Here is a 24245-nt window from a genome sequence, read left to right as displayed (position 1 = left end):
ACAGTTTTAAAGTAATTTCAAGTGACTAATGCTATAAAAGTGCTGTTGCAAAGGCAAAGTGGTTTTTTGCAACTTGAGTCAACTGTACTTTAAGTTCAACTTGTCGCGAACACTTTAATACCCATGTGATCTAAAAATTTAACCTTGCCATAGTATTGTTATTGAGTCACTAAAATGTGCACTGACAACAAAATGACAATTTATGACCCAAAGGATATAAAAAAAAAATACTAACTCGACGACAACTTGTACACAATTGGTGTAGTGATAACAGAATTTAATTTTAACAAAATTAAAGTTTTGAGAAGTTGGTAATTTGGTTGTACGATCCTTGAATGAAAAAGATGTTCAACTTAATAACTGCTTAAGTTTTGCAGTGAAGTGATAACAGTAAAATTTGTAAAAAAATGTCAATATTTTAATTTTAATCAAGTCCTACAGAACTGTCAAACATTAAACAATTGTTTCCATGTCAACTGTCAAAAGTAGCAGGAGCGCAGGATACCTGCGCAGTTAAAATTTGTCCTTAATTTATGTGGGAGTTGTTTTTCAGGATGCGCAAAACCAGCTGTTAATGTTAACAGTGTTTTAGTTGTTAGTTGTAGACGCAGAACATGCTGTAGAATACACTTCATAAACACATGAGCAATATGTTCGCGAAATTTAACCTTACTTTAATGGAATAAAGTGTGAATTGTTTTAATTTTGAGTAAGTAGCTTGGAATTTATCAAGAAAATTAGGGTTATGTTGTTGTAAAAAAATAGCAACGGATGAGTGCGCTTTAAAATAGATTAGGCGACGTATTTTAAAGTGTAATAGTTCAGAGGTGGTGAGATTTAAGAATCTTTCTATTTATAACTGCTATATTTCTGTAATATAGTTTTATATCAGGTGGGTACAATCACCCGAATCGGTCCTGAACCGAAACAAACAATAATTGGAGGTTATGTTGATTGTATTGTGATGTAATCTCTGTAAGTTACTGTTTTCATATAAATATTTGCTTATTGTTGTTTGAGTCGTGAAGTGAGTATATTGTTAATTATAAATAAAATAAATGTGGTTTATGCAACGACGTCTGCTCGCTTGTATCTAGTCTACCGTCGGTTAGTCGCGATAGGTTAGTTCATTAATATTATAATCTCTCTGGTAATTGTTTATCTGAAGTGCTGTGTGTGAAACACGTGTGTTTGTTTGTCCTTCAATTAGTTGTCTTTTGAGTGTTTTCTTGTTGTAGTGATGTAATTTTTAAGAAAAATTATGGAACTTGATTCCCAAAGCCTGGACTCTGATGAAGAAGTTGATTTGTCAGTCAAGGGTAAGTCGTTTTTACAACATTTATCAAAAAAAGAATGACTCCTGTTTGTTTTATTTTTGAACGACTGTTCTTATCGTGCTAATATTCCACAGTACATAAACATGGAACCCTTGACAGCGCACGTTTTGCCGTTTCCCAGCTGTTTGTTGTGACTGGCCTATTTTCTTTGTTATCTGTTCTAATATACCTACCTATATATTTTTTTTAATTAAAATGTAATGTTTTTATCAGAACTGATCAAACACGACACTTGCATCTTGTACCATGAAAAAAGTAAATTGCGTCGTTGACTGACGCTCTACTATAACTACAAAATAGCAAAACAATTTCACTCGAAATAAATAGTGTATATCCACGTGTGAAATTTACAGGTATTGTACTAGTACGAAGTGTATAGCAATTGATAATACATAATTGAATAGATCACTTTTTTCCTGTGAGTTCTTAGAGAAGAACTGAGATGACATTTAATTCTCTATTTTATTTAGACTGAATACATAATACAGGAGAACGGAGGTGATAATTAGTTATACAATTATTATTCAATATTTTAATGAGATTTACTTTACACGTGAAAAGTAAATATGTATATGAATTTTGTACCCGACTATAGAGCAATGTTTACCCTGATGACTGTTAAATCGTATTCTATTTAAATTAACTGTAACAAATAGGTATCATGTTCATATACATTTGATGCGAATTTCATAAATGTGTTCTTTGAATTAATCGTGAATTATGATCATGAGCGTGTACGAAATTTTTTTTTTGCAAAATCGATTTTCTTAATTTTATGACTGAATGAAGTGATACAGGAAAATTGATTGCACGCATTTGAATCGTTATATCAAGGGAATGTAACCCTAAAGTTTCGTAATTTTTACTAATTTTTTAATAAGATTAATAAAACAATAATAACGTTATTGTCTAAAATACGTGTCTGAGAAATAAGTACATTAATTTTAACTGGTAATATGCAGAACTCGTTAACAGAAACAATATATTTAAATTTTAAATATACAGAGTGTTTCTGAAATACCTGTGTTAATTTTAACCAGTAAAAGAACTCGCCAATTTATGAAACTTTTCTCTATAACATTTTGTAAAATTCGTAAAATTATTCCAAGATTTTTTGCCCCACAATTTTTACCAAACGAGTTCCTATTTTTTGTAACCATGAGAATCTAAATTTTGATTATTTATTTTTTTCTATAACAATGGAACTTTGTAACAAAGCTCTGTTTCTATCACAACAGAAAATTTTCGCCCTTTGATGCTTGATTTATTCCAAATTTTAAATCAATTTGTATTGCTTTTTCGTAAAAATGTTATAGAGAAAAGTTCCATGATTTGGCGCGTTCTTCCACTGGTTAAAATTAACACACGTATTTCAGAAACACCCTGTATGTATGTATTTTCTTCCTAAACCTTGAAATTACCCAATTTAAATTATTGAAAGATTTGGCACAAATTTTGTTACCCGCCTTTGGGGATTATTTTTATTTGCTTCGCCGATGCTGATACCGAAGAAGAAAAAGCAAATGCAAGAAAATTTTCACTTGTTTTTTGCTAACGTATGCACAGCGGCTAACTGCTGCGCACGTTACTGTGACCTAAAGGTAATGATAAGGGAGGAGAAGAGAAAAAAGACAATCATATGGTAGATATTAAATGAAAACAATTTTTATAATAAATATTTTTAACTGACCTTAATGAATCACCCATACCGAAAATAATGACAAAATGTCTCCTAAAATTAGTGTACTAATTCTCATGAAGTAATCAAAGTAATCACTAATCATTACACGAAGTGACCGCAGTTATTGTAAATACAATAATGAAGGCGCCGACGAAATGATTCTTCCACTCTTTCCAGCATACCTCTGTTATTGCGAATTATTGTGGCAGCATTTCCTACCTTTTCTCTTAAAACTTCAATTGTATCAATTGGGATCGAATATACCAAGTCCTTCATGAAGTCGCACGGAAAATCTACGGACTCGAGGAGCACTCCCGCACGCTTCACCATACGCCAACACAACATCTATGTATTCACTATTCGAAAATAAACGCGCCACTTTCACAAAATTTTAGCTCAAATCACAGAATCAACATGTAAACATCTGTCTTTTGTAGTCGGATAAAACTAACTGAAAATGTAATCATCGTGTCTACTTCGGCCGTGCAGTGGAAAAACTTTTTTGTAAAAACACAATGTTTTACGCCGATTTTACAAAAACTATTATTTCACGGTCACTGTCATTGCGTCAAATAACTAGAAAATAGACAGCTCGTTAATTTATGGGGAAGTAAAATACCGAAATGAAAATTATAGTTCTAAAATATGATACATAACAATTTTGTTGTTCTTGACGAGATCCGTCACTGGTTAAAATTTAAAATTAATGTACTTATTTCTGTGACACGTTGTATATAGGCAGTTGTTGAAACTTGTAGATTTCGCTCAAAGAAAGAATATCAAAATCTGTGCACAATATTTTCAAAAAACATATTTGTAATCTGTAAAAATATTTTCGCCAATAGAATATTACCAAAGGCGACGTAAAGTAGCGTCAGCATCAAATACAATACAATTATGTAATGAAAATTTTGGATAATTAAATATTTTTGAAAAGAATTGTGTTTCTCACTACAATACATCGATACAATATTCGAGATTTAATTTATGAGTGAGACATTTGGTGTGAATTATATGAAAGGTTATATTTTGAAATTATTTATTTAAGCATAAAATTTAGAGAGCAACAAACCACGTTTAAAAGGAAGTGTGATTCCCACTGTAAATTTAATGTGTAAAAAATAATAAAATCATGATACCTTTAATCAATTTAATTTATTAAAAGCAAAATGAAATGTTTTGTTCGATACTGTCAGAATTTGAGAATTTTCTCCTGTGTGAACGGATTTTGATAAATGTCACAACTTGTCAAAACTAAAAGTCAAGCTAATTTTAAAGATTTTAAGCGATTGGGAGCCTTTAAGGGGCTCGTCAAACAAAAAAAACTTTGTATTCAACTCGTTCGTGTGTGCCAAAAAAAAAAAAAACAATTTACACACGAACTCATTAAATAATATACCGTATAATATAATATATAAACCGTGTTGTTTTGTATCTCTTTCTCACCGTTCGTTTAAATTCTTAACCAGAATCGCGGTCCGACCGACCCAATCCTGCTTCTTGAAATCAAATTGTGTTAATTTCGTCTATTCCAGGATTAACGGATTTGGTCCGGGGATAGTATTTCGCGGTTAGCAGAGATTTCATCCTAGCGACGTTTATACATATTGAAATATTTCCACTTTCCGGAATAATAATGTGGAGCGCTACTCAAGTCACTTGTTTGTAGACCCAATCCAAAAATGTCCTACCTTGTTTCAATCACTTTAGTAACACCACACAAAATTAACAACTTCGCACACAACACTTCATCGCGTTCCACAACACATCTGATTCTGCTGTTGTCTCTAACTAAACTAAAATTTTGTGTAACCTTAAAAAAAGTCATCACAAAAACCATAAAATCACGTAACAACTTTTTTTAGAAAACAATGCAGAAATGCCGGATCGAGCGCGAGTATGATTTGCGATCAGCTGATTTCTCTCAACAGTGGTGCCCCCAACGGTAGCTGAAATCGGCAATAAAACAGCTGTAAAAAAATAGGGTACACGCTGTCATTCACGAATGCACCTTAAAAAAACTACAAAATCAAGTACTGTTCTTTCTTTGGGACTGGTCTACACAACTTGTGAATTCGATTTCTGAAAAGTTGCGTGTCAGTCATAATTTAATAATAAAAATATCTTGAATTTTCATTCTTGTTTACATAACATCTCTAAATAGTAATGTATAAATCAACACAATAGTTGCTAGAATGTTAAATTCTTAGCATTCTTACGCTTGTTTACGGTTGTTATATTCTATTTTCACATTTGTATAACTGTATATGTTTTGCAAAGATACAGTGAGATTATATTTTTGCCTTTTAAAGTAGTTAAAACGACTTAATTACGGTCTTTTGTAAAGAACCAATAAATCAGTAAATATGGATCTGAATTTGTTTGTGGCCGATGACAAGGCTAGTCTGTAGTAGAAGACGTTTTTATGATTTTCTACTGTGAAGACCAATAAATAAAAGTAAAATGGAAATACCAATTAAGCCATAATCGCAGATCTTTGGGGAAAGTATAACAAAACTTCATCATTTTATCGGAAGATTTTATCTAACACCAAATTATAAATGGTTGTGAATAGGCTACAAAATGGCCTAATAAATTCACATATAGCTTCAAAGGCTTGAAGGCTAAACTGTCAAAATATTTATTTTCAAATGCGAACACATACTTTTTGAAAACAGCAATGTATCACAAGTACAGGGTCGGGCGTCGTATACGCGCACGCGAGAAATCGCGATTTCTAATTAAATAAAATTGTCGACATTTTTCACACTTACCTGGGCATTGGTAAGGTACATTTTATAATTTTTTGATAGTTTTTCACTTACAAACAAAGCCAAAAAAATAAGTAAATTTTACCAAAAAATCAAATTCTGATTTTTATACTAACCTACCCAGATTCACTTCCTATAATTATTTAGGAAATCAGCGGAAAAAAATACCAATTATATTTTGAATTCAACGCAATTTTACATTTTAACTTTGAAAATCATTTTTTTTATGACCTGCTACTTGTGCTGTTGTAAGTTTAGCTGACAATTGGGAATTTTATGGCAAAGCTGTAAATAAGAGGCTCAAAACGGTCGGCTAGTAGTGAATGATCCTTTTGTTGGCAAATTATACCGTTTGGGCCATAAATCACGTGTCTGGTTTGCGTTTAAATAAAAAAGCGAATTATTTAGCTAATCAAGTCAAAATTTGTAATTGTGCCAACAGGATTTGATGGGCGTGAATTTGTCCGTAATAAATTTGAAGAGAACAAATTTTCAAAATATACAACACCGCCCTGGATTCATTTATATCTGATCTTCATATACGTATAATTTAATTAATAACATTTCCTCACTTTGCATGTGTTCCTGCGCAACAAAATTTTAATAAAAGATAACAGAACAATTTCGAGAAAGAAAAAGCATCGAACCAAAACAGCAACATCTACAGCTCTAATTTAATCATAAGATAGCATGCGGTGCGTTAGAAAACTGCTTCTAGTTCAGAATTAATCGAAGTTATAGACTTTTTAACGGTTTTATTGAAAGTAGTCCAGTTATAAAAATATTTTTTAAATGTAACGTAAGGCATGCTAAAAGCTTTGGAAAAATAAAAATATAAAAGAAGAAAGTCAGTCGCGTATCGTGAAGATGCATCGTCCAAAGCGCAAATGTTTAATTTCGTGTTTATTTAATTTGAATATTTATTCAGTATTATTTTCTTATACTCTTATTATTTTGTTGACAGATTTTTTTGTTGTCCAGAGTTCAGAGCAACTTCAGAAAAAAAAACAATTCAGTTTGCGGTTACATTTTTTGTTGAATTTGATTAAAATATTCCTATTCATTAGATTTCCTTCGCCAATTTTTTTACTTACTATACAGGGTGAGTCAAGTTTTACCGCCCCCACGATTTACCCTATTAAAAAGTTAGTAAAAATTACGAAACGTTAGGGTTACATTCTCTTGATATATGAGACTTCAAATGTGTGCAATCAGATTTCCCGTATCACTTCATTCAGATTTTGATTTTGAGCAAAAAAAATTTTTTTTCGTGCACGCTTATAATTCAAAATTAATTCAAAGAACACATTTATGAAATTCGCATCAAAATAAAATGATTAGTTTTTGAATTATTCCAATTTTTACATTAATAGCGAAAAATGACCAAGATTTACAACTACAGTGTCATAAATAAATACCTCATTGTTGGTAAACATCTGTTGAGAACTTTTCTAGTAATTCTTTAGTCCCTAAAGGGTACCATAAATATCCCACGTCAATCTCTTTTGTGGAAGTGACCGGCCAATTGAATAATAAATCATAGCTAAATTTTGTACTTTAATATCAAATTTCATTTATTTCAAAAACCGATGACGTTTTCATGATTTCAATGACACCAAATTTTTCCTAACTGTTTGAAAGGATTCTCAGTGCAAAATTATATAAATTAATGTAGTGGTTATTGAATTAAAACGAAATATTTACCTGTTTCATTAAAAAATTTGAAATTTTTACAGAATATTCTACAGCGATACACAATCATTCCTGACTTTCTTGAGAATTTTACTTGAATCACCCTGTACATGTCTGTACTCGTAACAATATTAAAGGGTTCATTTTTCGATTGATTGTTTGCGATGGTAGCGTCATTGGAAAAATTTTAATTCCATAATATAAAAGTGTCAATTAAATACGGGTGTTCCAAAACTATCGCCAAAAAACATTACGCAGCAATTTTCCGTATCGATATCAACGCGAAATCGTAATCAAACGGTTTTTTTATGCGTCTGTAATACTTTACAGAGGTTTAAATTTTTGTGTTATAACTTGATTAACTTTTGACATTGCAAATTGTCGATCGATGTTGCCAAATGTAAATTTAAAAAAATTAAATAAAACGAGCGTTTTGAAAGCCTTGTAAAAGAAGAAAAACAGTTTTTTTAATGGAACATTGAAATAGTGTGAATACACATACACACATAGGGTACTTAGATATACAGGGTGATTCTGAAATAAGTTTGGAAAAAAATGTGGAGTATCAATTGTATCTCGAAAACGAAAACACTTTTATAGGAAATTTTTTTTTGTCTATGACTTCTTCTCATCAGCACCAATTATCGTTTTTTTTTCCAAACTTATTTCAGAATCACCCTGTATGATCTCTTTCTTCCAGCTTTTGCAACTCTTTATCTTTTGGAGACATACAAAAACGAATTTTTTAAAATGATTTATTACTCAGTGTAGCATATTTTATCATGTACTGTAAAGTTTTAGCTGCGGTTTTGGAACAGCCTGTATAAATAAAAGTTGCTGTCGCGTTTTACGTTATCGAGGGTCTCATTTCAATAAATTTAACACCAGAAAAATATCCTAAACTAAATTATGTTCGTTCTAGTTTATTTCTAGTTCACGCAATTTATTTCTAGAATTTATAATTGCGTCACTAACCTTAGTTTCTTGATTGTGAAATATTGTTACATGACAATTACCTTATTACTAGATCATGAAGAACTGTACCCTGGTGATTTTCTTTATACCGAAGAAACGGAATCGACCGTGTTGGAAGCAAAAGTTGTGTACTTGTTGTTGCCAAAAAATGTTCCGGTTTCGAGGGCTTCAAGATTACAATGGCTGTTAGATCATTTGAATACAGTTATCACAGTTCCTGTCCTTCAAAGCTGGGTAAATGACATTTAAAAATACGGATAGAATATAAATTGCTGTTTAAAATGGATAAATATGTGTCAACTTGTTTTAATTAGTTTCATTCCAAATTTGACACGAGGTTTTTTTTGATAATGAGATGAATAATAATATTGTACTTTCAGAATGTTTCGTCGAACGTTATCGAAGTTGTGTCCGCAATAGCTAGAGAACAACATATATCAAAATGCAATCGTTATCTAATAAATTGTCGCACCGAAGTGATCTTTCTTGCCCATGCCTATAAATTTGTATACTGTTTAGATATGAGTCCCTCGCAGTCCATAGTGGACATACAAAAGGGCGAAATACTGTTCGATGAAATACTCAACTCTTTTAAGGCTAGTGTAGATGGATTAACGCAACAGGTTTTTATACATTTTTTTTACAGCGGAATAAGTAAAGTCCCAAAAGAAATAAACTAAATAAATGACATTAATTTTGCTGTTAATTTCTTTGTTTATTTATCCCGCTTTCTAGTACGCTCTCTGGAATGAACTGTTTTTGCAGTTTACCATACCAGGCAACCGTTTAGTTTTCCAACCGAGCCTGTTTTTAACTGTCATGGTGAATACACCATTTTTTATGAGTCCAGCGCAACAAGTTCTAGTCAAAGGTGTCCAAATATCTTCGAGTAACCTGCAGGAAATACTTTCGTTTGTAGAAAATCAATTCCATTTACTTGAAGGCAAAATCGCTGACGTTACTGCCATGGTCCACGATCAAAACGAATTTCAAAAGGTAGTTGGTAGTCGAGAAGTGGTTAGTAGTAATTGTCAAGTTTTAGATGCAATACGAAGGTATCGTTGGAAGTTTATTTGATCTCCCAGAAAACGAAAAAGTTAATTCTAAAGTACCGATGGTATCTCCCGATGCTAATTTTGTGAACATGTTGAGATATTCAATGTTGGCAGTATCACTTCTTCCAGAAAATAGCATAAGTCGTATGTTTGTGCAGTTTGTCGTTTGGCGTTAATTGACATTTACGATTGTAGATATTCTAGTCATAACTGACGGAGTTGTGGCCATGCCCGATTCTAATATAATGGAAACTCTCCTCTTTCAGTTACATTACGACAGCATAGCCGTTTCTTTTATTAAAGTTGGTTCCACTTTTCACCCTCATTCTAGCGCTGGTTATATTTCTTATACTGACTTGCTTAACTTCTTTTCGCATTCTTCAATGGGTGTTTGTCTGGAAAGTTCTCCAGACATTGTAAGTATCGGAATTTGGATCGGCAATTCTGCTAATATTTTCCGTTGTGTACGCTTCACATAAAATATTTCGATTTTTATGCGAGTTTTATTTACATACAGGGTGTTTTTGAAGGTTGTGCAGATATTTGAACCACGAGCTACTGGCTTCATGTAGAACTCGGAAAAAATATTTAAAACATTCTGTGTCAAAAAATAAAATGAGCTACAATTTTTTTAAATTGGTTTTAGTTTTCTACGTTGTCCTACAACCTCGTAGGTAAAATTTCGGCACATGTTAAAAATACACCCTGTATATCATGTTTTATAAAATGTACGCCAATGCGAAGTAACCTATAGGAAATTTGCTTTAAAACAAGGAAACTGCATTGGTGTACGTTTTATAAAATATGATATACAGGGTATATTTTTAAAATGTGCCGAAACTTTACCTACGAGGTTGTTTGACAACGTAGAAGACTAAAAGCAATTTAAAAAAATTGTAACCCAAAAAATAAATGTCATTTTATTTTTTGACATAATTTTTTAAATATTTTTTCCGAGTTCTACATGAAGCCAGTAGCTCGTGGTTCAAATATCTGCACAACCTTCAAAAACACCCTGTATACATAATTACATTTCCAAATTTAAAAAAAAAGTTTTATTATCCAATTAGGACTCCATTTTATGAACTCGCTTGATCTGGATTTGGTAAATGTCATTTGCAGTTTAATTGTTTTTTTTAGAAAGCCGAGCCGTCCATGCTGATGAATATTTATCATGAATTATTTTTACTGTGGTCTTTTCACAGCACTGTTAAATGTGATTATCGGAAAGCCCACGATGTAACCAAATGGAGGTCTCCGTAAGTTGCATTGTAGGTGATCAAATGAAATTATTAATGCGGGTTTTGTAGAAACGATAGTTTCTACAGTCACAAAACGCCAATTTTACTTTCTAAACGACAGACTGATGAAAATACTAGTGCTTCCATTTTACTGTTGTTGTCCAGACGTATGAGGGAAGGATTCGCTGTTGATGTAATATATTTGTTGTCCGTAACAAAATATTTACTCACGTCCAGTTTTTATAGAATATCAATTACATTAATGGTGTTATAGAAGTACAGTTAAGTTTACAATGGAAATCTTTAATTTATATAATTTATAAAGTATCATCACAGTGGCCTGTGATTAAAAACAACACCCACTTAGAAGTGTTCATTTCAGCACCTTACGAGTTTCTCCACGATATAACTTGTATGATAAAAAATAATTCTAAATCGTTGTACAGACAGGCCATAATTGAAAGATTTTGGATGCGTTTATCACAGTTGTCATCGGGCGATTTAAATTTTGCTCAGCAATTGAGTCTTTTTCAGAATTCCAATGTTTGGTACACTTTACCTGAAAGTGTTCGTAGTGGTATTCCAGTTTTTAATTTAAACGCACCATGTTCAGACACCAGTGACTTGCCTTTATCGCCGAGGTATAAATTCATTACGAAATGCGGTTCAGCTAAATGTTGTCATTTTACAGTAGCACCACGTGCCCTAAATTTGTAAATGCTTGGCAAGGTATTTGCCAGATGGAAGCTAACAACTGGAGGAAATGGTTTCATACGCACAAAGTGTCGCTTATATTAAAACATGACAATCCGTTACCGAAACATTTACATTTACCGAACTCTTCACAACGATATCAAGTAATTTTTTTTTTAACTACAGTTACCTAGTTTAAACAATATCTCAATTTTTGTATGTGATCTTGTATTTCAGGACAACTATACAGAACTCTTTAAAATAAACATTTTTTACATATTGATCTTTTTTTAATCGAATATTTTCTTTACATTTTTCTAACCCCTAATTTGACACTCCGCTCATGGAAGAATCATCAATCGAAACGAAAGAGTGAGTGAAAATGTTTTTGTGCGGTAAAAACTTTACAGTTTTTTGAAAAAATAATCATCGCTGTTCAATACTAACAGTTTTTACTGTTTTTCATTCGAGTATTTTAATTGAAACATTATTTTTTCGTGTTTCGACATCAATGGATGTGTAAATGCATGAGCGGGTATGAATTTTAGGGTTCAAATTATATCTATGTTTGGAAGAATTTGCGGAAAAAGTGATAAATAAAAAAAATGTTTATTTTGACGAGTCCTATTATAGGTGGGTAAATTTATTACGTGGACTTCCCGGTCTAAAAGAGTCGTTAAGATTAATAAATTATTACTCGTAATTCTTCAGATTTTTGTAAATTTGTCCTGCAATACGAGATATGTAGTGTAATTGTAAATTATGTTCCATCAGATTGATTTTTTTCTGTTACTTAATGTTTGTTCTTGGAAGGTGGTTCAATGCAGACAAGCGGCTACAGCTTTATACGGAAAATTAGCAGAATGGGCTTCATTTGTTCTGATTGATAACCATACATATTTAAGACATTTATACAAAGAACAAAATAAACCCCCTGCTTGGTTTTGTATTGTTAGGATCAGTTCCAAATTACCTTGTGCGGTACTGAACATCGGCTTTGTAACTGACACTCCTGGGTATGTTAGGCATGAAACTTGTGAATATTTAAAAAAAGAATTAGCCGCACTGTCGTACATGCCGAGTCCTGCAAAATCCAAAGAAAATGTGTGTTGTGTGTTATTACAAAAACCATTAGAGAAAATATTGATTAGGTAAAGACACTTTACAAGTTTAAACAAACGGATTTTAAAAAGATTTTTTTTTATTTAACGTAGATACGAGCGTTTACCCAGTGATTTTAGTACTGTAATATTTCCTGATGGCACTCAACCACCACACAACACGATGAATGTTCCTTCTCCTTTAACCGCTTCTCTATTTACAACATTGTCTCGCTATTTGTATCACAAGAGATGGATCTGGAGTGCATCCCACAGTTCCAATCCTCGACTCTTGGACAACGCAATATCGAGAATTTTGACCACTTTAACGAGAATGAGGATCAAGGAAGGTTTCAGTTTTGCCCATTCGTCGTCTGGTATTATTACCATGGTTTTGGAATTATGGATGGAACCTCATGCAAGTTGTATGGTCCAGTATGTACTTTTCCCTCCACATAGAGCGTGGTGGAGTGATGATTTGTACAGCGGTTCAGAAGAGGAGAATGAGTTAGAGACTGAATTCGAAACAGAACTCCAAATGGTGACAGAAGTTTGGATTGAACCACAGCATGGCCGAGTCCAAACGAGCAATAATTCGAGAATAAGTTACATGAACAATAAACATTATTATGAATTAGCAGACGTGGTACGTAAAAAGTTTTAATACAAAATACCGTTAATAGTGAGCATTTTCAGATAAGTCAAATCGATTTGCAATGCATTAATTCTTTGTTGACAATGGAACACTTGAGTTTAATGTGTCAAGAAAAGAAGACATTTTTTACTGTAGATACCAGTTTAAATTTGAATCGCCAAAATTCTACCAATATTAAGAATATAGTTCGAAAAAATAGCAACAGCAACCTCATAAATTCGCCGGATGTGCCCCAAACCGAGTAAGTTTGATTATTGAAAAGAAAATACCAAGTACTTATATTGAATTTTGATTGGAAATTTTAGGTCTCACTGGTATCCAATTACAAGTCCACGAATAGAACACATTCCATTTAAATTTGACCCCATTAATATACTACCGTTGTGCCATCAAACTGAACTCCTGTTTTCGATGTTTATAGAACGAAAGGACAAGAGTTTAAATGGTTACGAATCAGACAAATCAAACAAATTGCTTCTGGATAACATTCAAGAACATCTAACTCTTTTACATGATCAAGAAATCATTTTAACGAGAGAAGAATCCGACAGGTTTACCAGACAAATAGTCGCAAGACATAAGAATTTATACCCTTATCATTGCCCGATTGCGGAATACAAAGGTAACGTCGAACTCGTAACTGGAATCGACTATTTTCGATCGCAGTGTGCTAAACCTTACAAATCATTTTTTGTTTTATTTTTTTAATTGTAGACCAAAGTGCAGCACACTCCGACGTGATTACATAATTTTTTTTTTATAAATTAATGCCATAGGTAGTTATACTTGTCCCTATATTTTTTTAGGAAATAATAATGTCTCAGACGAACTACCTGCGTCTCAATGGCGGTGTTTTATAAAAGGAATATCCGTAACTCATGTAATTCTCACTTTTATTCCATCGAGTTTGAATGATCTGAAAGCTTTGGTACAAAACGATTCCACAAACATTCCAAGTTTAAGCGAAAGCAGAGAAAGCTTCGAAAGAAGTTCGTCGAGAGGCAGCAATTATAGTGATGTTCCAATTAATGTAACGAATTCGTTGACTTTACCGATTTACGTTTATGATTGTCCCTTAGCCTTACTGGTCAGTGCCTACATACACAGTCCGGAAGAATCGAAAATTACAAAAGACATCTACGAAGATCACCGTTATAAGAGCACAGATTTCATCCAAGACGAATACCTAAAGTTAGTTTGTTTGTTGTGTAATGAACTTGTTAGTAAAAAATATTTCTAGGTTAAAAAGTGACGAAACTAGTGGTAGCCCTGAAAACAAAATGGACGAATACGAAGTACCTGATGAAAAGGATAAAAGCAATTTAAGACATCACTGCAAAACTCTCGTTTTGGTACATTCGAAATGTTTCACAATTTCATTATTCATAGCGCTTCATCGTGATATTTATGTTCACTCTCTTGACGTGCAGTCCGCTGTAGATCAGTGCGAAGAAAGCATAACTGAAATTGACATCACTGACTATGTTTTGGTAAGTATCTATATTGTCATACATCAGTCGTAAGACAGTTTGACCTGCTGTATTATAACCTACATGTTCAAAAGTGTGGTTTTTCTTAAGTTTTTGTCACCGAGAACTTTTTTATTCAAATGACATTTTGGATTTGAAGTCAAAAAACTCCATGTTTTTTGCCGCTTTGAAATTAAATTCGTGAATTTTTTCCTCATTGTTCGTTATTTTTGTGTTTAGTGTGCTTATTGTTGTTATATTGCGTATTGATTATTGTTTTTAGCACGACCTGCTGTATTATAATAAGCGGGCTATTCAAAAGTGTAGTTTGAGTGATCCCCGCAGAGCGCTAGTGTACGGGCGCTTTTTGGGGATATTACTCATCTCAAGTTTTTATCACCGAAAACTTTCTTGTTAAAATGACATTTTGAATTTGAAGTTAAAAAAACTTTGTTTTTTGCTGTTTGGAAGTTAAATTCGTGAATCTTTTCCTTATTGTTCTTTGTTTTTGTGCTTAGTGTTGTTATTGTTCTTTGTTATATTGCACATTGATTATTATTTAAGCGTGAAGCGCCGGTTTTGTGGAGCCCTCATCGGCGGAAATTGGCTCTTATAATCGTTGATGATTGGGGATCTATTGTACATGTAATCGTTTTAGATAATCATCAGTTTTTCTGTATTTACTTTGTGTAGACGCTGCTACTTTTGATGAGCCGAGAGAACTTAATTTTTTCTTGCCACAAACTCTCATTAAATTTAAATACATAGTACTCCAAAAATTACTTATTGCACTCGTTGCTTTCAGACAATCTGTGGTCACACGAAGCGCTTAAAAGAGGACTATATTCAAGTTCAAGAATTACGTCAAGCAACACCATGTAACGAGTTAAAGTCGCTGCACGGCTTAATTAAAGAGAAATTTTTTAAAATGGTTAATGTGGCCTTCATTCCAATACCAACAAATGCGGAATATTATTTCTGCCGTTATTTTAATTCCACAAAATCAGAAAATATTAAACTACACACCATTAACAATATTAGCGACGATGACATATCAAATCCACCGTCAGAAAGGGAGTTCAGTGTATATTCTGACGGTTTAAATATTTTACAACGAATGGAAAGCGGTTTCAGTGATATAATCACGGGTGACATTTGTCCGTTATTTTTACACTTAGTGTGTACAGTCAGAGATAATGGACAAGTTTCCAACACTCCTTTGAGAGTACTACCCACTTGTTTAGGTGAGAACATCTACCAAAAATTGATTGTCTCTTTACCATAATGGAATATTGTTACAAGGCGAACTAACGGAAAACATAGAGGCCAAGCACTACATCGATAGGAAGAAGATGCAAGTATCGTTGGATATTTTTTGCCTTACCCTGCCAGCAGAAGTACAAAACGTTATAACGGAATATTCCGTACAGGGACTAAGAACTACGTCATTTTCGTCAGATGGGTTCCAACCAAGCATCTCGAGTACAATTTCCGAAACTAGCGTTGCAGGAGAGTAAGATCGGAATTCAATTTTCCGGCGTACAAGTTTTGACAACTCGTTTTGTAGCGTTCCTGAACCCTCGATGACATTGCCTGAAAATCAAAGAAATTCTATTATAGTTCTGCGTGATGAAGTATTATCTCATGTCAATACAGGGTGTTATGGAAGTCCATGTAGAAACTTTAACCACAAAGAAAACTTGTCAAAAGAATCAACATTTTTATTTACCCCAAAAATCGTACACGTCTGTCATATTACGATTTACACGTTCATTCATAATAAAGGACTAAAAAAGTCATTCAAATAAACATAAAAACGGGTAGATTTTCTTTGGTAAAAACTAACATTAAAAAAGCACGTGTTCTTAGTAGTTGGGCTAGGTTAGTAACACATAAATTTACCTCACTGATTATTATTATTGCAGCTATAATAAATTTTCAAAATGCCTCCCTGCGTTGTCAATACAGGCTTGTGCCCTTCGTGCCAAAAACTCTTGTCTGTGAACTAGCGTCATAGGATTTGCCCGAATATTTTCAGTCACTTGCGTAACACGAGCGGTTAGTTCTTCAATAGTGTTAACCGGGGTAGCGTACACTAATTCCCACGAGAAAAAATTACATGGATTTAAATCGGGTGACGGAGCTGGCCACTTTTCCCCAAAATTGTTATTTAACCACTGTGTCGCAACAATTTAACAAAAGCGAAATTTATCGAAAGTGAAAATGAACGTGCCCGTGAAACTGATGTAAAACACTAATGATTCCGGTAAACAGGCGATAAGTTTTTTGGATAAAAACTTTATCAAGCAAAAACTTTCGTATTTTTCATTGCGATTATTTTGAAATGGAAAGTTAAAACAAAATGGAAAGTGCAGGGTGTCAAATAGGGGGGTTAAAAAATTGTAAAAAAAACTGATGCTGAGTGTACTCCGAGCTGTACTGGTGATTAAAGTTTCTAGTGGGACTTCCATAACACCTTGTATATTACTGTGATTGTTAATTTTCCCCCGTTTTAGATTAAATGGCTTCTGAAAGATGAAATTGCTACCGCATTATTAGACATAGATTCTGTCAAATCAAATACATTGGACTATGTTATGAAACATGTAGCGGAGAGTAAAGTTCGACCGTCGTGCATTATGGACGTAATTCACTTAAATTTTGTTTTTGGATCTAATCAGAGTCACGGAAAATTTATTGAAGAATTTGCGAAAATGAAGATACCTAACTACAGGTTGATTCAAGAGGAAGAACTTTATTATCTGGCCAAAGATGCCTCTTTTGAACACATCAAAGAGAAGGGAGACGGTTTCGATTACAATCGAGAAATGAACAAAAACCAACTGAATTATAGCGAACACGTCTTGGACATCGTAAATGTGATTTGTGCAAAAGATTTTGACGATCTGGGTTGCGACATACCCAGCGATATGTCTAGCGTTAGTGGAAGTGTTTTAGGTACAGATGGCACAGGTATATCAGTAGAATAAAATATCCCATAAAAAGTCTAAATATTAATCTGGCACTCGTAAATCAAATACAATGTCACTTTCTAAGATTTTATGGGATATGTTTTTCGAAAAATTGTTCCCATACTGACGTGTGAAATTTTTCAAGGGTACGATGAAGATGTGAGTAATGACGACGACGACTATGAATGGCTCCAACATTTAAACATGAAAAGAGAAAATTTGCCCAATTTTTGGCTCATAACTAAAGTAGAACCAGAAACCGTGACCACTTATTTCCATTGCAGGTTTACAATTGTTAACGTAAATTTTGTCGTCACTAGATCTTAATCTTACAGGTTTTTGGAATTAGCCACTCCTCACGTTAACAGCTATCTAGAAGTGCAAAAACTCATCAGCGAAGAAATAAGAGAGTTATGCAAGAGAGTGAACCAGTCACTGCTTTTGCAATCGTTATATGAGACCAGAATTTGTGACGCATTGCTCGAACCCGACGATAATCCAAAAGATTGGCACAGTAACGTCTGCTCGTCACCAATTTCGAGAAACTCATCGTATCTTCGACTGAGAAGCATGGATGGTAGTTTCGTCATATTAGACATTTCATATTTAAAAAAGTGGTTTTGTAGAGGCCAGCGACGAATCCGAAATAATAACAACAACGGTTCCCTTGTCGGAAGCTTCGTTGAATTTCAAATCAGGTTATTTTAAATGCCCGGTTGTTTGGCAAACTCATTTTGTTTTGCACCCGCGGTTAAAAACGGGACCTGGAAAATCTGGACTGTCGAGAGGAATTTTAGCTTTGAAAAATATTTTGGAAAAATTTTCCGTGTCAAATCGCACCAACATGTTCGTTTACAGGGATAATCGATCAAATGTTTTTTATCTAAGGTGAGAACTGATACTTGTGTCATCATTTTCTGATCGACGTGTTTAGGCTTCACGAAAATGTACAAACGTGTTGTAATAAGAGCAGTGCCCTGCGTCCACTTGAATATGAGAGCGCAATCGTCTCGAGGAGTCCTTCGATAGCGTCATTACCGCTAGGTCAGCCTAGAAGTCATTTGTCTCAATTTGAGCAGAGCCTTTCATCTGTTTTATCGGTAATTAGTCGACGTCGCCGAATAATTGAGAGTAGCCAAGCGTTTTTAGGATGACATAAGGCCCAGAGTTAGGTCTTTCGGGGAAAAAGAAAGTAAAGATGGTCCCAACGAGGACACGTTGATTTTAAAAGTGCACGGTATTACCGAAGCCGGTAACGACGTCCAGTGTGAATTAGTTCAAGTTTTGCAAAATAGATTGGATGATGCCGTTTTGGAGTTTTTATCTGTTATGTTAGCACGAAATTCAATGTGTCCACTGACGCCTGAAGACGTGCAATTTATACAAAAACCATTCAGGTTGCCAGAAGTTATAATCAGAGTAAAAAATGTTACACTTACCTGCTTAGTTGGTTGAATAAAACTGTTTTTTAGTTGACTACGCAAGATTTCGTTCTATTTTGGATGGACTCTTTTATCCATTATCTGAAGCAAAACCTATTACAGTTCTTAAACATTCCAAAATATACAGACAGTCGATCTCATTATCATTTCAAAGTAAGTAAAGTAAACGTCCCGTTGATATTTTGTAATCATCGTTTTTAAAGGACTACTCAGAGTCTGAACAAGGGGTAAATCGCAATATTGACGATAACATTTTTATATATAACCAAAGTCAAAATCCGTCGTCTGGTAACAGAGGAATAGCGTGTATAGCGTTAGGTGTTATCTGCAATTCTGAATTTAAACCAACTAATGATACAGTAAAATTATTTGAGACAGTTTTTGCTACCAAGACTTTCCACAATATGGTTTCTTCAAAAATAATCAGCGACGATGGTAATCTTGAATGTTTTATGCTGTTCATTATCGGAAATGTATTTTGTAATTGTAGAGGAACTCCCACAAATATATTTAGAATTTAGATTGTGGAAACAAGGCCGTGTGAATATCGATAATTTGGCGATTAAATTACGAGAGGCCGTGAGTCAAGCAACCTGGGACCTCGTAATGGAGTACCTGATATTGACAGCGCCGCTGTGTGTAGATAATAAAAATTTAGTACCACAATTAGATCCCATCGACTTCACTGCAAGTAATTTAAATCTGAGCAAAGAGGTGGAGTTTAATTGTGTCCTCGAAGTTGGAAACAAAAATAACATCAAAATCATCGGAAGACGAAAATTAGAGACCGTGTTTGCGCACAGAAAGCGTGTCCGACGGATCAATCCTCCGACTTCCAAAACTACGAGGTCCATCACTTTCGACGATTATGAACGGGACAAGGAGATGTATTTGTCTAAAATGTCTAGTGCCAAACCGTTAACAAAATTAAATGCGTTCGAAATCGGCGATGACGGAGTTTTGTGCAAACATTATTCAGATTATCTCCCGGGATGGTTAGAATTTGGTTCAACAATAATGGCACCATCTGTCAAGAAACAAAAAATCACTTTAACTAATTGCCACTTGCCGGGGACTGCTGTAAAAGAATTGCTCAATTTTGTCCAAGACACTCCGAAGGCGTTTCGCTCGATACCTTCCGGCCCGTTATGTGAACAAAACAGTGAAGTTTTTCTCCCCCACAATCCCAAAAGGTTCGTCGAGAAGTGTGTTATAATTTCACGAAATTTTGACAATTGGAAAGCATCGACGGCTTTTAGAGGCACTTTAGATTTTCCGGATTTTATGAGTCCTCACGCTCTCAAACATACTCAAAAATTTGTACCGGTGGCTACCAGCAATAAATTTATTCCTAGACAAAAGATACTGTGGATTTTGGTACAAAGCGATTCTGTGAGTAACTGCTCTCGTGGCATAATTGCACTTTTCATTCTCATTTCTCTTTAGATTCTTATTTACACTTACAATTGGGCCAGAGATAATATAGACAAGTTAATTTCAAACTGCACAAAATTGGGGCAGTGGTTGAGTATGCGTTCTTGTTTTTTGAATTCGGTAACGTCACAAAAACTGGGTCTGTTTCATAATCAGGCACTCATCCAAAAAAATTTTGTGAGTATTTGTACACTGACCGGCACAAAAAACAACTCATTATGATTTCTTTAATAAATGATCTTGACATTTATGCTTATTTTTCTTTATTAAAGTTAAATTGGGATATTTTCAATGATCGGGAGTGCTATGGTCACCATGGCAACCGAATTGTTTTGTTTAAATAAATTCTTAGAAAATTTGCGCTACTTCCATGTTGTGTTTTTGTCGGTTGATTTACGTTTTAAAAGATTTAATTTTTAAAAGATTTAATTTGACAATACGAGATACTAATTCGAAATGCTGTTCAAATTTTGGCAATTTCTCATAACATAAACATTTTGTTCTAAAAAATTCCTTTAATTTTTTTTTTTCATTAAAATTTTATTTGCAGTGTTTAATGTTTTGTTTGTCGGATATTCTTTGGCAAAGAATAACTTAAATAACACTTATCAATACAACATGATATCAAAAAAATGTTAATTGTGTTAATAAAATTCAAAGTGAGTCGTTTTTTGTGCCGGTCAGTGTATTTTCCTGTGATGTTCATTTTTCTCAAACTATGAATTTACTAATTCCATTATTTTAGTCAACTTCAAACAATCCTTACACTTGTGTAACTGGATCGACTCCTTCTATGGTTGAATTTCCGCGAGATGAGAATCGTAAAAATCTTGCCACTACTCCCAATTTAACCAACATTCTGGACGCTTTTCGCGATTCTTTTTACACTTTGAAATATAAGACAAACGATCCAGTCGGTGACTTTACAGTGGAGATGCAGGAGATGAAAATTGCCGAAAAAAAATCCAGAGGTATGTGCTCAAAAATAAATCAGACATAATCGTAATATTTACAATTGCAGATGAGATGAAGAAGTTACATTCAATGTATCAATCGAGGACGAGTACCACGACAGTTCCGCAAATATTTTTGTTGATGCAGAATTCAAGAATCATACATTATTGCCACACTCCACTGTTATTCTTGCCAGAGTGGCGGTTAAAATCGGCCGCAACTAGAGATCATACGTTATGTTCACCCACCCACAGAACCCAAAGAAACGCATTGGAGAAAGATTCGTGGCATACGGAACTGTGTTACGGTTTCTTCTGTGAATATCGACGATACTTGCAGACGTTGGGATTCATGCCGTTGCAGTTAGATAATTCTGATAAAAAATTGGGGTAATCACAAAAAATGTGTGCAAGTGTTTTTGAATATGTCATTTCAAAAACACGTCATGTTACAGTTTTGTAATTTCGTGTACTTTCAGAATTTGGGCGAGAGATAATTCATCGTACAACTATGTTTTTTATATTCAAAAAACCATAATGGGTGGCATTTTAATTTTCACTGTCGAATTTAACGAACCATTTTTTACCACCAAACTACACGCTATTGAATGCAACAGGTTGCAAACGATAACGTCTAGAGCGTCAATCAACAGGGTATTTGTATAATTTTCACGCATGACGTTCCTACGACGTGTTTTGTTTTAGTTCACGTTGTGTTTCCTGGACGAGTGTGATCGAGTCAAAATTTTGATGCATTTGCACTCATTTACCTACGATTACCATCTAAGATGTATTTATAATTACATATCAAACAATGCAGGTGTGAACAAAGTGTGTGACAGATACAACGTAACGCAGTTTTTTGACGACTTCATGAAATACTACAATAAAGCTCCAAATTTCGCACGCAATTTGATACATGCCGGTACGATGCCAATAAAACTGTATTGATTGTTATAAAAATTTGTGTTTTTAAGATACTATAACTATAAAAAATTTGGTGACCGAAGGGAAACAACTCTATGATTATTTGCTGACTAATGTGGATCAGTACGATTTCAAAGTACTAGATATGGACAAAGGTGACGGAGAAGTCGAGTATATTCTAGTACAAGTGACTTCGAATCCACAAGTGTCTTACAAAGACTCTCAGGACCGGGAACATACTGATGATTTTGAAATAACTTTAGTTGTTTATAATTTGTGTTTGCCATATAGTCCCACGGATAATATACTCCATCTTAAATACTACTTAATTTTGACATCGAAAAGGTACTTAAGTCTTTTGTGCAGTTATTGAGCATGCGTTGTACAACTGGCAATTCCAGAGAAATATATCCCAAATCTGAAGTTGAACCTAAACTGGGCAAGTTTCGGACTGTTTCCTCGACGGCAAAAAGTTTGCTGGCATTGGAAAAACTATCGAGCGATTTAGAAAACAGCACATCCAAACCGATGGACGAAAATTTCGACATGTCTAGTTCTGACGAGCACTTGATGTTTGCATCGGAAAGTCGCAGTGAAAAATCCGACGAACCTTCTAATCGCTACTTAAGTAGTACTCCTCACGTCGAAATTTCGCAAGAGTCGGTCAATTATTTAGGTTATTATTCATCACACGAACAGTTGATGCAACAAATGATATTGGACAAAGCCCACACAACCCAAAAACATATAAAAGAAATGGTCGCTAAAGGTAAAGAATTGCACGTGTAAAAACGGAAAAAACATTTTCAGAGTCGTAGGTATGGTTCACTGCAGAACTCACTTGCTTTGGAACAAATTAGTGTCTCCCCAAGACTCCAACCCGTTAACTTACGACGAATTCATGGAACTGAAAGGCCTAGCCAAACTGGAACATTTATGCGATGTTCACCCTAATTTGGGACCTCTCTTAAATCAGCCGTTGAGCTGGTATCAAGGATTAGCCAAATTGTTATTGGTTAAATATAGTGATCAAAATAGAACATTTGTATCATTTGATGGCAATATTCAACATTATGTGATTTTAGATCCTCGCTATTTCGGGGCGTTTATGTTACTTTCCGTTGATTTACATACGTCTAGAGGAGTGAGTGGGTCTAGAGGGTTGGTTTAGAAGGGTTTAATATTTTTATTGCAGGATTTGTATGCCGTATATCGAGAGCCACACAAACAAGAGGATGCTGAGCTCTGCCTGGCCTACAGAAAAACATTACTAGATGGTTTTGTCAATTGTATTTGTTTTTATTTGTGGTACGGAATGATTTAATGCTTTGAAATTGCAAAAATTCTGTCAGACTTACCGCACTTGGACGACGGGTATTTTAAGAGTAGTACGTTATACAATTTCCATGGTTTCACAATTTGTGATATTTTATGAAATTACGTTTATTTTTGTAACATGTTGGTTGAATTATTTTATGCTTAACTTTACGTTTGCAGATCCTTATTCACGTTTTATTTTATCTCTTTTGTTAATGTTTTTGTTGTTTTAATTTTTTACTGTTATGTAATATTGTAAAAAGCCATATAACGCTCAGTATACTGTGATAATAATTGTACAAGTTCGTTTATACAGTGCCTAAATTTTTAACAAAATATCTTAATCGCTTAGTAATAATTTTTGCCATAATCGATCGTCTTTTAATTTCGAATTCACGTATACTGTCAATTTTATATAAAAATTGTATTCATACCTATGTGCCATATTTGTAAAAAATTACTATGTAAATAAAGTTTATTTTAAAAAATTTCATTCGCTGTGTTGTATCTTCTGCGCTGTTGACTCTCTTA

At 33.9% G+C, this 24245-nt stretch overlaps 1 protein-coding gene across 5 annotated transcripts; it reads left to right on the top strand.

Moving 5' to 3' along the window:
- The first annotated feature begins 475 nt into the window (after positions 1 to 475).
- On the top strand, positions 476 to 24207 carry LOC138139941 (KICSTOR complex protein SZT2-like). Of its 5 annotated transcripts, none has more exons than XM_069060550.1 (38): positions 476 to 709; positions 1239 to 1319; positions 8509 to 8690; positions 8837 to 9079; positions 9222 to 9452; positions 9499 to 9655; positions 9707 to 9927; positions 10652 to 10770; positions 10822 to 10945; positions 10999 to 11393; positions 11447 to 11609; positions 12259 to 12596; positions 12660 to 13191; positions 13242 to 13441; positions 13506 to 13822; positions 14007 to 14391; positions 14441 to 14690; positions 15475 to 15913; positions 15972 to 16182; positions 16237 to 16303; positions 17186 to 17642; positions 17787 to 17925; positions 17977 to 18218; positions 18268 to 18529; positions 18576 to 18741; positions 18791 to 19060; positions 19114 to 19236; positions 19287 to 19518; positions 19574 to 20475; positions 20530 to 20694; positions 21263 to 21488; positions 21539 to 21860; positions 21950 to 22124; positions 22176 to 22395; positions 22448 to 22742; positions 22799 to 23166; positions 23216 to 23541; positions 23593 to 24207. In XM_069060550.1, the coding sequence occupies exons 2-38, from the start codon at positions 1262 to 1264 to the stop codon at positions 23719 to 23721; spliced, it is 9651 nt and encodes a 3216-aa protein (XP_068916651.1). In that variant the 5' UTR covers positions 476 to 709; positions 1239 to 1261; the 3' UTR covers positions 23722 to 24207. The 5 variants fall into 5 exon arrangements, with proteins under 5 accessions (XP_068916651.1, XP_068916652.1, XP_068916648.1 ...); XM_069060551.1 differs by having other exon boundaries at positions 479 to 709; positions 11444 to 11609; positions 17186 to 17627; XM_069060547.1 differs by having other exon boundaries at positions 479 to 709; positions 11444 to 11609.
- The last annotated feature ends 38 nt before the right edge of the window (positions 24208 to 24245 follow it).

The sequence above is a fragment of the Tenebrio molitor genome, chromosome X, assembly GCF_963966145.1.
Source record: "Tenebrio molitor chromosome X, icTenMoli1.1, whole genome shotgun sequence".
Classification (NCBI taxonomy): Eukaryota; Metazoa; Arthropoda; class Insecta; order Coleoptera; family Tenebrionidae; genus Tenebrio; species Tenebrio molitor.
Note: the sequence above shows the minus strand (reverse complement) of the source record. Positions and strands in the feature narration are given on the sequence as shown.

What these genes read in the sequence shown, in the direction of transcription:
- LOC138139941 (XM_069060547.1), top strand. Translation starts at nt 1,262, where the DNA reads ATGGAACTTGATTCCCAAAGCCTGGACTCTGATGAAGAAGTTGATTTG. An exon ending in TTAGAGAAAATATTGATTAG is followed by an intron (nt 12,597 to 12,659) that starts GTAAAGACACTT and finishes TATTTAACGTAG; the next exon opens with ATACGAGCGTTTACCCAGTG. An exon ending in ACGCAATTTGATACATGCCG is followed by an intron (nt 22,396 to 22,447) that starts GTACGATGCCAA and finishes TGTGTTTTTAAG; the next exon opens with ATACTATAACTATAAAAAAT.